General features: G+C 42.1%; 1 protein-coding gene across 5 annotated transcripts in view; it reads right to left on the bottom strand.

Moving 5' to 3' along the window:
- Positions 1–47: 47 nt before the first annotated feature.
- The window catches only part of esrp1 (epithelial splicing regulatory protein 1), a 14,589-nt gene continuing 4,677 nt past the window's right edge, over positions 48–9,959 (bottom strand). For 2 of the 5 annotated variants that reach the window (XM_037073494.1, XM_037073496.1), the window contains exons 7-17: positions 9,396–9,450; positions 9,172–9,282; positions 8,932–9,064; positions 8,745–8,787; positions 7,685–8,004; positions 6,849–7,073; positions 6,502–6,754; positions 4,341–4,521; positions 3,572–3,713; positions 3,022–3,111; positions 48–1,343 (exon numbers count right to left, since the gene is read on the bottom strand). In XM_037073494.1, the coding sequence (XP_036929389.1) occupies positions 1,206–1,343; positions 3,022–3,111; positions 3,572–3,713; positions 4,341–4,521; positions 6,502–6,754; positions 6,849–7,073; positions 7,685–8,004; positions 8,745–8,787; positions 8,932–9,064; positions 9,172–9,282; positions 9,396–9,450 (1,691 nt within the window). In that variant the 3' untranslated portion in view covers positions 48–1,205. Of the gene's footprint in view, positions 1,344–2,988; positions 3,112–3,571; positions 3,714–4,340; positions 4,522–6,501; positions 6,755–6,848; positions 7,074–7,684; positions 8,005–8,744; positions 8,788–8,931; positions 9,065–9,171; positions 9,283–9,395; positions 9,451–9,959 lie in introns of all 5 variants that reach the window. The other 3 variants (XM_037073495.1, XM_037073498.1, XM_037073497.1) reach the window with 3 other exon arrangements.

The following is a 9,959-nucleotide window of genomic DNA, read 5'->3' as shown; positions in this document are numbered from 1 at the left end:
TAGCAAAGAGAGGTGCAGGCAAATACAGAAATCAAACAGCTGAAAGCTGGCAGACTTCACATGTTTTCTTTATTGTTTTTAGTTTTTTTCAGCATTGTCACAGCAGGACGTCATGAGCAGGAAGTACTACTGTGGGACGTCCGAATGGCAACTTTGCAGGGCACAAACGGCAATTATATTCACAAGATACACGTCCTTCATTATTTCCTTTCCTTCTCAACTTTCCATCTACTCTTTAAATGATTTGGTTAAAAAAAAAGGGATTTTCCTGATGTTTGCTCCTTTCCACTGTGCAAACGGCGTACATAGATGGAGCAGAGAAGACAAGGAAAGTGTGATGGACTGATAAATCTTAGCGGACCTATTTGAGTAAAACGTAATAAAATCTGTCAGAAACCACCTCTGGCTCCTGAGATTCACTTGGTAAGCTGAGAGCTAGTGACATGAGTCCTCTTGGTTAGGTTACAGAGAACTGGGACGGTCTTCTGTTCAGACGCGAGTCCAAAACAAAAGGCAAGACAACATTGGCATTACGCAACATGGAAACAGGGGCTTTGGTGTGAGATGTGTAAGTGAAGCCTGATGCGAGGATCAGACTGTTTGACAAACTCACAGTGTAACATATGTCATCATTCAGAGATACTGCTATTATATTAATTAGTAGTCTTATTGATTAGCAGTGCATTGATATTTGGCATTATGTAAACATCTTAACAGTTTAACTAGTAACTTCTTCATGCACTAAAGCTTCAAATACAATCACTGTATCTGTGTCAAATTGTATATAAACATATAAAATGCATTGCATAAACAGATTAAGTGATAAGACGTATCAACACAGCCATGCATAATACTCATTTTCATCTCTTTCACACTAAAACACACTCGCACACTCTTTCACTCTTCACAGAGAAGCTTAAGGAAAAGATTTATCTCAGTTTTTACTAAGTCATATTAGTGATTATAATATCATAACATGTTCAAAAAAATCTCTATAGAGCTTTTAAAACTGTGCAATATAAGACAAAACTGCTATTTTTTGGCTAAGGCCACAATGATTTTGGTATAAAATACATAAATTTCTGTTCTTATAGATATAAATAACACATCTAAAAGACTATTTAAAAAAAAAAAAAAACTAACAATACATTAACAAGTTGCTGACATGTATCCAATTGTCACATGACTTTTGTATATTTGTGACCCTACAGCAGGGTCAGGTCCAGGTATTGCCCTGCTGCCGGCTTGGTCATGAGAGCGGGGAGGGACATGAGAGGAGCGTCGCCTCCACTGGACTGACCAATCAGACTGCTGCTCAGGAGAGAAACGGACTCCGCGGGACTCTGGAGGGGGAGAGGACGGAGAGACAGAAAGAGCATTATCCCAGTGTAACAACAGAGCCCTTACACCAGCACCAGATGTTACCATCACCTTGTCAACCACCTGAAGGCTACACCTCTTATTACCAATCTATTATCACGCTACAACACCACCAATTGACTGTTTGCAAAGCCCTGCCCCCCCTTAGTTTCTGTCGCTATGCCTGTCAAGCTCTCCATTCGTGGCATATGAAGCTGTTTACAATGTAAGTGTGGAGGATAAACCACTCAAAGTTATTAGTAATGTTTGAAACGAGCTGCAAAAGTTGGAAGGGTGAGGAGTTTTTCATCAATCAGTATTCCCATATATGTGTCCTTAATATTGCTTAACACAGAAACACAGAGCGGATGATGTAACGGTCATCTAAGTGTACATTAGTACCATCAGAGTCTATTATCTTAACTTGTTAACAGCTAGTAGCATTATGTGAGAAATTAGACCTTCCCCGTCGCTCTTGGTTGCTTGTACAAGCCTATGGGTGATTTGGACTTTCTTTGTAATGGACTCGGGTCGGATGTTTCGCGACAGTCCCAATTGATGTTAGTTCATGCATGTTCTCGAGTGCCTCGTCTCAGTGCCTCTCTACCCTCAGAAAGAGCAACACTAAGGCCCCTTAAATGGGAATTTTAGGCCAATTAAAGAAACAAAGTTGCCCCAAAATAGCTTGTTCAACTTAGCAGCTCAACTGGTCTTCACTGGACTTCAAACAGAATTCAACAAAAGCTGCATTTTAGCCGACAACATTTCAATTTCAACAATCAGATGTTGACAGCAGAAAAGGCGACTGTCACCAGCAGATTTTATTAGCTTTAGCTAGCTAGTGCAAGCTAATGATAAGCTAATAAAGAATATGACCAGAGAGTTTGGCAAATGTTACAGCATCGGACACAAGTTTTGATGGGAGCTGTGGGAAACTCCCTGAATCCAAATTAAGAGCAGGGAAGTTGCCATTTTACCCTAAATTTTAGCCTTCTTCCTTTAGCCTAGCTTTGGCCTACTAGCATCTGGCTCCAGTTGCTTAGTGAGTAATAAGCCCTTTGGACAGGACACTGAGTTAAGCCTACTACTGTGGGGCGTAGTTAGTTGGACATGCTTATGGTTCCATCTGAAATATGACCATGTGAACCATGTTTATCCATTTCTCTCTCTTTTACTGATTTCATTTGGTGTTGAAATGATTGGCACCAGATTACGGAAGCTATGACTGGACGATCGTTGTAGAGTGGCGGGGTTTAGCAAACGGTCAATTAGCCCTTTCAGCTATTGCTGTAGCCCCTAAATTAATCTTTGAGAGGACAGAACTGTAGTAGCCACTATTAGATAAAGCAACCTTCCAAAGAAAACTCTCATAGTCGCTCAGAAAACAGAGCCCTGTTAAAATGATTCAAAACATGTAAATCCAAGAAATTTCCTCTAACCAACCAACCAAATCAAAAATGTGTCCACTGTTGCTACTGCATATCGCTAACGAAAAAATTTAAATAGGAAACATTGTTGTCGTGTTGAGCCCTCTAACCCCTGGTAACCAGTCAAGACCCAAGCCACAGCTACATACAGCCCTTTGGTCTAAACTAAATCCCCCTCCGAGAGACCTCAACCAATCCTTACCTGCCACCTGCCTTAGACACCTTAAATACACACCCATTCTTTGGGCTGCGTAAGTAATGTCCCAGCCGGGTCGTGAGCATGCACATGCCCGTGAGTGTGCATGAGAGCATCCTCGGGTGCATACTGTGGTGTGAGGAAGGGGGAGGAATGACAGAGAGAGGGGCTGTGATACAAGCAACAACAGATACCAACCTTAAGGCAACATGGACCTGTAAACTCCAGCAAGTAGCGAGTCTAAAAGTACTGTTCCTGTTAGTCAAACTCATATTTATCACATCCCTGGGAACCTTCACTCTCCTACAACTCTAAATAAGACTGGAGTTCCTCCTGTTCAAGTCTAAGCAAGCAGCAGTTCATAATGTGACAGAACAGGGAGAGTAGACAGGATAAACTCGTTTGATAGCCTCTGGGCAAACAGTGGATGTCTGACAATACACACCCACAACAGAAGGAGAACTATATGCAACACTTGGATCCTACAGAGAGGTATGTGAACTCTTGTTCGGGATTTGCATGTATAGGAACTGTAATAACAACCAGTAATTAAGCATATGGGATTGATTTGTAGAGACTTGTCTCTTACCTGGTATCCCTGCATGGCATTAATGAGGTCTTTGACTCCGTTGCTGTTGTAGGTCAGGCCTGGCATGCGCACCAACCCCCCTGGGGAAGAGAGGGATGAGGGGGAGGGGAAGAAACCTAGAGTGGTAGGTGAGCCAGGAGGACTGATAAGGGGAGGAGTGATGGAGGATAGACAAGAGAGAAGGCACAGAAAGACTGTTAGCATGAAAACACTTTTTTAAAAATGATTTGAACGTTGCAAACAAAGCACACATGAATCTCAGGACTGGAAGTAAGTGTGGGCGTCGTCTTGAAATGTTTTCTCAGTGAACCAGGGCTGACCAGGGACAAACAGAGGTCACTGATGTTTACCAAGTTCTCTGATAACACAGTGTTCAGTTATTAACTACCCTTGTCACAGCCTTTCTCCTTGGAAGGCGCATTTTAATCACAGACAAGCTGAAACTTTATTTTGCCAGAAACATACCTGAAAACAGAAACATACCTGAAAACAGAAACATACCTAAAAAAAATAAACATAACACTAGAGTTTTAAATAAAAAAAACTTTGATTTTGTCACATTAAAAAAAAGACGATTGCAGCTGACATAAAATAATTTTTGAAGGTTTCTGAGCAGTTTCCAACCTTTTTTTTGTTATTTCACAAAATTGTACATGAGCAACAAAAAACTTGTGGTTTTTAAGGGCTCACATATTTATATTATATAAAATCAGTTCAAGGTCATGTAAAAATCTTTTTCTAAACATTTTTTCAACTCGTCACTGTTTACCTCGGGTAGTACGCTGTGTAGTTCATGTACAGCTGAGCTGAAGGGGGGTAGAAGGCGTGTGCTGGGGGCAGAGGGCGCGGGCTCAGCAACATCTGACCCATGGGAGGGTAAAGGGCAGCAGCAGCCTCAGTGGACAGGACAGGTGGAGCCGGGGTGAAGGAGTAGGACGGAGGAGACAAACCTGGGGAGGTGTGAACAGAGGGGAAGACGAAACCCTTAAAAACAGACAGTTAGATGGTAAGAGAACAGAAACAGACAGTCATGATGATGTCTGATCATTGTTTGTTTCTGAGAGAGGCGCTCATGCAAATATGCAAACAATGGAGACTATAACTCAGTACATGTACAGTGTATATACATGTCAAAGAGTGATGACAAGAATAAGCTGCACTTGACTGTGGTTTAGACTTTGTGTATCTTGCAGACCCGTAGCTAGATGAGTGATCCTCCATTATCAGTGTCAAAAATCAACATGTTTTGAAGCCTCAGTAGTATTTACTGTTGTTCTACTTTCCCATAAGTATGCTAAAGTCTAACTGATAAATGGAGTTTTTTGTTTGTTGCTATTACTACAGTGGTGTCTCCCTACAACAATTTTTTGCTCTTAGCTTTATTTTACTAGTAATGTTACTTTTTACGTGTAGAACAACAGGAAGAACCTGTGTAGTCCTCAGCTGCTGCAAACTTCAACTTTGAGTACAAGCTGAATATGAAAAACAAGCCTTTACTCCATCAACTTGGTCCTCCACACGCCCAGTGAATCTGTCTAAAGTGTATAGCCATACACTTTAGACAGATTCACTGGGCGTGTGGAGGACCAAGTTGATCAAGAATATTAGGCTCATGAATTTAATTATTATTATTATTATATTATCGTAATTTTCACCCTTTATGAGTGACCTGTAATTGGCATTTTTTTGCTTATTTGTTAAAATGAAAATAATCGACCAGTTTTCATGATTTTTTTTTTTTTACTAATATAACTGCTTACACCAGCTGGTACAGTAATGTTGGTATATTACGGCATAACGTTACCTCATCACTCGAAATGCTGTGGATGGTCAATTTTTTTTTCTATTTCCACATTATTTATTCAAGATATTGTAACCGATGTCTAATATCTAAAATCTGAATCATGTTATGATTGCCATCCATATCGGGCAGCTTAATCAGCTGGTTGCCAAATTTGTCTGTATTTATATTACATTTATATTACATAAGGTAAGACCCGTTTTGTATATGTATATGGTTCCTGCCATTTTGGGGATGTCTGTAGTTTTTGGTGTTGCTACCTGAATGCTTCCCTCTTCCCCCAAAATATGTTTTCTAGCTGTAGGTGCAGTCTGTGGTTAAGTGAAACAGAGTCCTGCTGTCTTTCTAGCATGTAGTTTTTTCTAATAAAACAAAAAAAAGAAATACCCTCACTACTACCTGCATGTCTAACTTTGAATCTGTGTGCATAAACGTTGCACTAATAAAAACATCTGCATTTAATTTCGCACAGATTACAAACATTAGACCACTTTTTAAACTTCTTTTTTTCTTCTGCACCGGTGCGTATTTATCAGACACTGAGAACAAAGCATATTTCTATGCACCAGCATTCACCTCTGCCCACCTCTCCCATAGCTCCACTGATTGGACAAGCACAGGTGATGCACACACCTGAGATGTGCTGGTTTGCTGAGGCTAAATCCCACAACCACTACTATCAATCTGACAAGGCTGGAGAGTTGTAAGCCATTTTACCAAATTAGAGACTTGCTGTCTTGCTTACACTTTTCCAACCCTTTCAGATCTTCATGAATTACTGAAGCGGTGGTAAGGGTGTAAAATTAAGAATGAGTGTCAAACATGCCACTGAGGAAGATGAACTACGATCAGAGTGTGTGAACACAGGTGAGAAGGTAGATTAAACAGTTTACATGTGAGGTGTCTCAGTGCATGCAGATTGGGAATGTAATCACACTAAATTACAAAGGGGTACCACTCACACGGCAACACGCGCTCTCATACACACAGTTGGAATCCTCCTGGTGAGACCAGATGTCCGCTACCTCCCACAGTACTAGATTGGAGAAAACCCAGCAACCCTGCCCCCACGGCAGGAGCCCACCTACCCTGCAGTCCCGAAGCACCCCCAGCTCCCAGCAGCACTTACGTCTTGACTTACATGGCGGCGGGCTGAGCCCTGTCCCACTCCTGGTCCGGGTGTGTGCGTGTGTATGTGTGTGTGAGAGCGAGCCTCCCATCAGCACCAGGCCCATCTCCTCGGCGCTGCAGGGGAACACCTCCACGTAGCGGCTGTTGGACCCACGCTGGCTGGACATCACTTGTTTGTGGAGCCGCTGCGAGGCCTGAATAGCTCGCTCTGCTGAGGTCATCTGGATGAAGCAGTCACCTGAAGGACGACCCTGGAGAGACGGAGACAGCGGGAAGTTACTGTGCAGTTCTGTGTCAGGGAACGTCTCATCCGATGGGTGTGTCAGGGGTGGTTGCCGCATGTACCTGCTGGTTGAGGACCATGTGCACGCCATGTGGTCTGATATCGTGTGTAAACTCGCCCAAGAAGGTGAGGATATCTTCTATGCTCGCTGTGTATGGCAGTCCCCTCAGCCGCAGGCAGTCCCTCATACCACCAGGAGGGGGCAGGAGAGAGACCGTCGGCAGCACCGACACCAAGGGGGCAGGGGCCACGGGGATCAGAGGCGCTGACGAGTACCGGTTCAACACCTAAAACAAACACATGCGCACATAGTGAGGAATTACTAACTGCATCGATGACTGTCTTTAAATGTGTGTTGTAATGTCAGCCAGAAGCTGGCTTGTTTGCACTGCTGAAGAGAGCCGATAAACTCCCCAGTCTGTCATACATAAAAGCACAGGGAGAAGCCTCTGCATAGATATGAATGTGGGCTGATCAGTTCATCAAGATAAGAAAATTAGTCCATATGTGCTTCTCTCATACATGAGGGAGGATACTGAGGAAACACAACAGATACAGACTCTTTCACATAAAGTACAGTATTTGTGTGTACCTAGCCACTTAAGGGCGACACACACACACACACACACACACAGTCCATCTTGTTATGCAGGTCCCCACCCTTAAGCCCTACTCCAGTAATTCCTACAACTGACTGAGGGGAAAACAAACACACCCACGCTCTGTCACGCTTTGCTGTGTGCACACAAACACACATAATTCCTAAAATCCCTCTTTTTGCCCTCAGAAAACAAAACGAGGATAACAAGAGGCAGAACAAACAAGCCTTAATAAAAAGGCTGCGCACATTGTACAAAGAAGCACACCTGCTGCCATCTAGGCGGACACCCTGACATACCTGTTGGACCTCTGCTGCGGTGCTTTTAAACAGCTCAATGTATCTCCTCCCCAGGATTTCCTTGTGTTTCCTCAGAGCACACTGGGCGTGTTCCTCGCAGGCAAATAAAACAAAGGCATCGCCAGTGGGACGTCCGTCTGGATAGCGGACAAATAGGATGCCGTCCTTCCCTCCGCTGACAGGACATGTCTCTTTAAGGCCCTCCCCCGGAGAAAAGAAACTGAGCACCTGCTCGTGTGTGGCGGTGAAAGGAAGACCTCGCATCCTCACTATGATCTGGTCCTCACGGGACAGGAACATTGCTACCTCATTGGAGGTACCTGGAGCACAGACGAAGAAACAGACACAAGTAAATTACAGGGTTGCACAGCTGTTTAAGAGTAAGCTCTCAAACTCTTAATGCCTTTATTGTCACATCTGAATTATTAAAAATGCAACTGCAAAAAAATAAAACGAGAAGCATCACATAAATTCCCGGAGACTTGCACTCTGTCCATTTGCCCAGATCTGTAGATTTCAACAGCTCAGTTTACCACAACACAAATATTTACGCCCTCCAATTCTATAATCATGCTTTTGTCGCTTTATGATTTTGATTGATAGGCCATCCCTCCATTTTAATCATGATGAACATCAGCAACTGAAAAGGACGTTTTTGCCTTCTGGGAGTGAAACTGCCAAAATCCCAAATAAATGAATCAATTAATACATTTATATGCCATTAAATTAATAAAAAATGTGACATGAATTAATATTCCTATTTTAATTTGCTCTGTGTTTGATTACTTTTGATTTAATTCTCCTGTTTTGTTTTACCTTGTCCATTTAATGTTCAGTTTTATTTACTAGCTTTTTTAAGCTTTTTAGCTTTTTTTAAAAAAAAAATGTATTTATGTATGTCTTTATGTATTTTTTTTTCTGTATTATTTTCTCTTTGCATTTATCTCGCCATTTAGAATAATATCTAATAATATAAAGACCAGTCCAAACATATTCCTTGGGGTCAGTGGAAGTTTTTGCTGTGAAGCTAAAATACAGTTTGGTACACAACGCTTCTCACCTCCTGCTATCTTCAGGAAGTCCTCTCCTGTTGCTTTGTAAACCTGCCGTCAGAAGAGATCAGGACAGAAATGATTGAGACTACAGGTGCAGCAAATGAAGGTAAAAGACATTAGATTAAATGAAGTCTCGGCGCTCGGGCTGATTCGTTTAATTAGTAGTGACTAGGAGGGGTTCAGACAGGTTACCTCTATGTATCTGTTGCCCATGTGGTGTTTGTGTCTCTGCAGTGCCAGGTCTCTGTGCTCCTCGCTGACAAAACGAACAAGAGCCTCTCCATTCCTCCTCCCCTGAGCATTAAGGCACAACGCAGCCCCTCCTCTACACAACACAACATACGGAGCATTAGACAAGATGTAAACCTAAAGTCAACAGCGGGTTTCAGTGTACACAATGTTGTCTGAGAGATCTGAACAGCAACAACATACTTTGCGATGTTGAGTCCTCTGAAGAATCGAGCGATGTCCTGGTCAGAAGACTGCCATGGCAGCCCTCTGGCTCTGATCACGGTGTTGTCGCACACTTTCTCCATCTTACTGCTGCACACACACAAACACAAACACACAGATATTAGCTCAGCAGGAGGGGACTTGGAGTGGATTTGAGAGGCGGAGAACAAAAAGATTATTTATCTTGAGCAAACTTTACTCACCAAGTGCCAGTCTCAAACTTCTCACTGACTCTCTCCTGGTTGGAAAATGTGTGACCTATAATGGGAACACTTGTTAGATAATCGACCTTTAGAGTCACATATTAAACCACATAACTGAAACAAATGATGGAACCTTGTAATCAACATAATAATAGTCTAGTAGTGTTTTTTTTTTTTTTTTACAGAACTTAACATGAATCGAATTCACAGAAGAGCTGCGACCAACAATCTGCCGGTTATCATCTCGACTCATTCGTTGTTTGGTTCATAAGATACCAGAAAATAGTGAAAATGTCACAAAATGATTGTTTTTATTTGTTTTTTGGTACAGAGTACGTTCTTTGTGTGTAATTGTTATGGCTTTTATTTTGTTTTATTTTCTTGATATTTTAAACATGTCCTGTTTTTATTGTAAAGTACTGTGAAATTGTGTTTTGAACAGTGCTGTATATAACGATGATTATTATTATTACTGTCAGGTAAGACAAAGCAGCAGCAAGTCCTCACATTTGAGAGACTGGGACCATCAAATCACCATCAAATCATTTTTACTGTTTTGCTGAA

Source organism: Acanthopagrus latus, chromosome 17 (genome assembly GCF_904848185.1).
Source record: "Acanthopagrus latus isolate v.2019 chromosome 17, fAcaLat1.1, whole genome shotgun sequence".
NCBI classification, from domain to species: domain Eukaryota; kingdom Metazoa; phylum Chordata; class Actinopteri; order Spariformes; family Sparidae; genus Acanthopagrus; species Acanthopagrus latus.
This window is presented reverse-complemented; position numbering and strand designations above follow the sequence as displayed.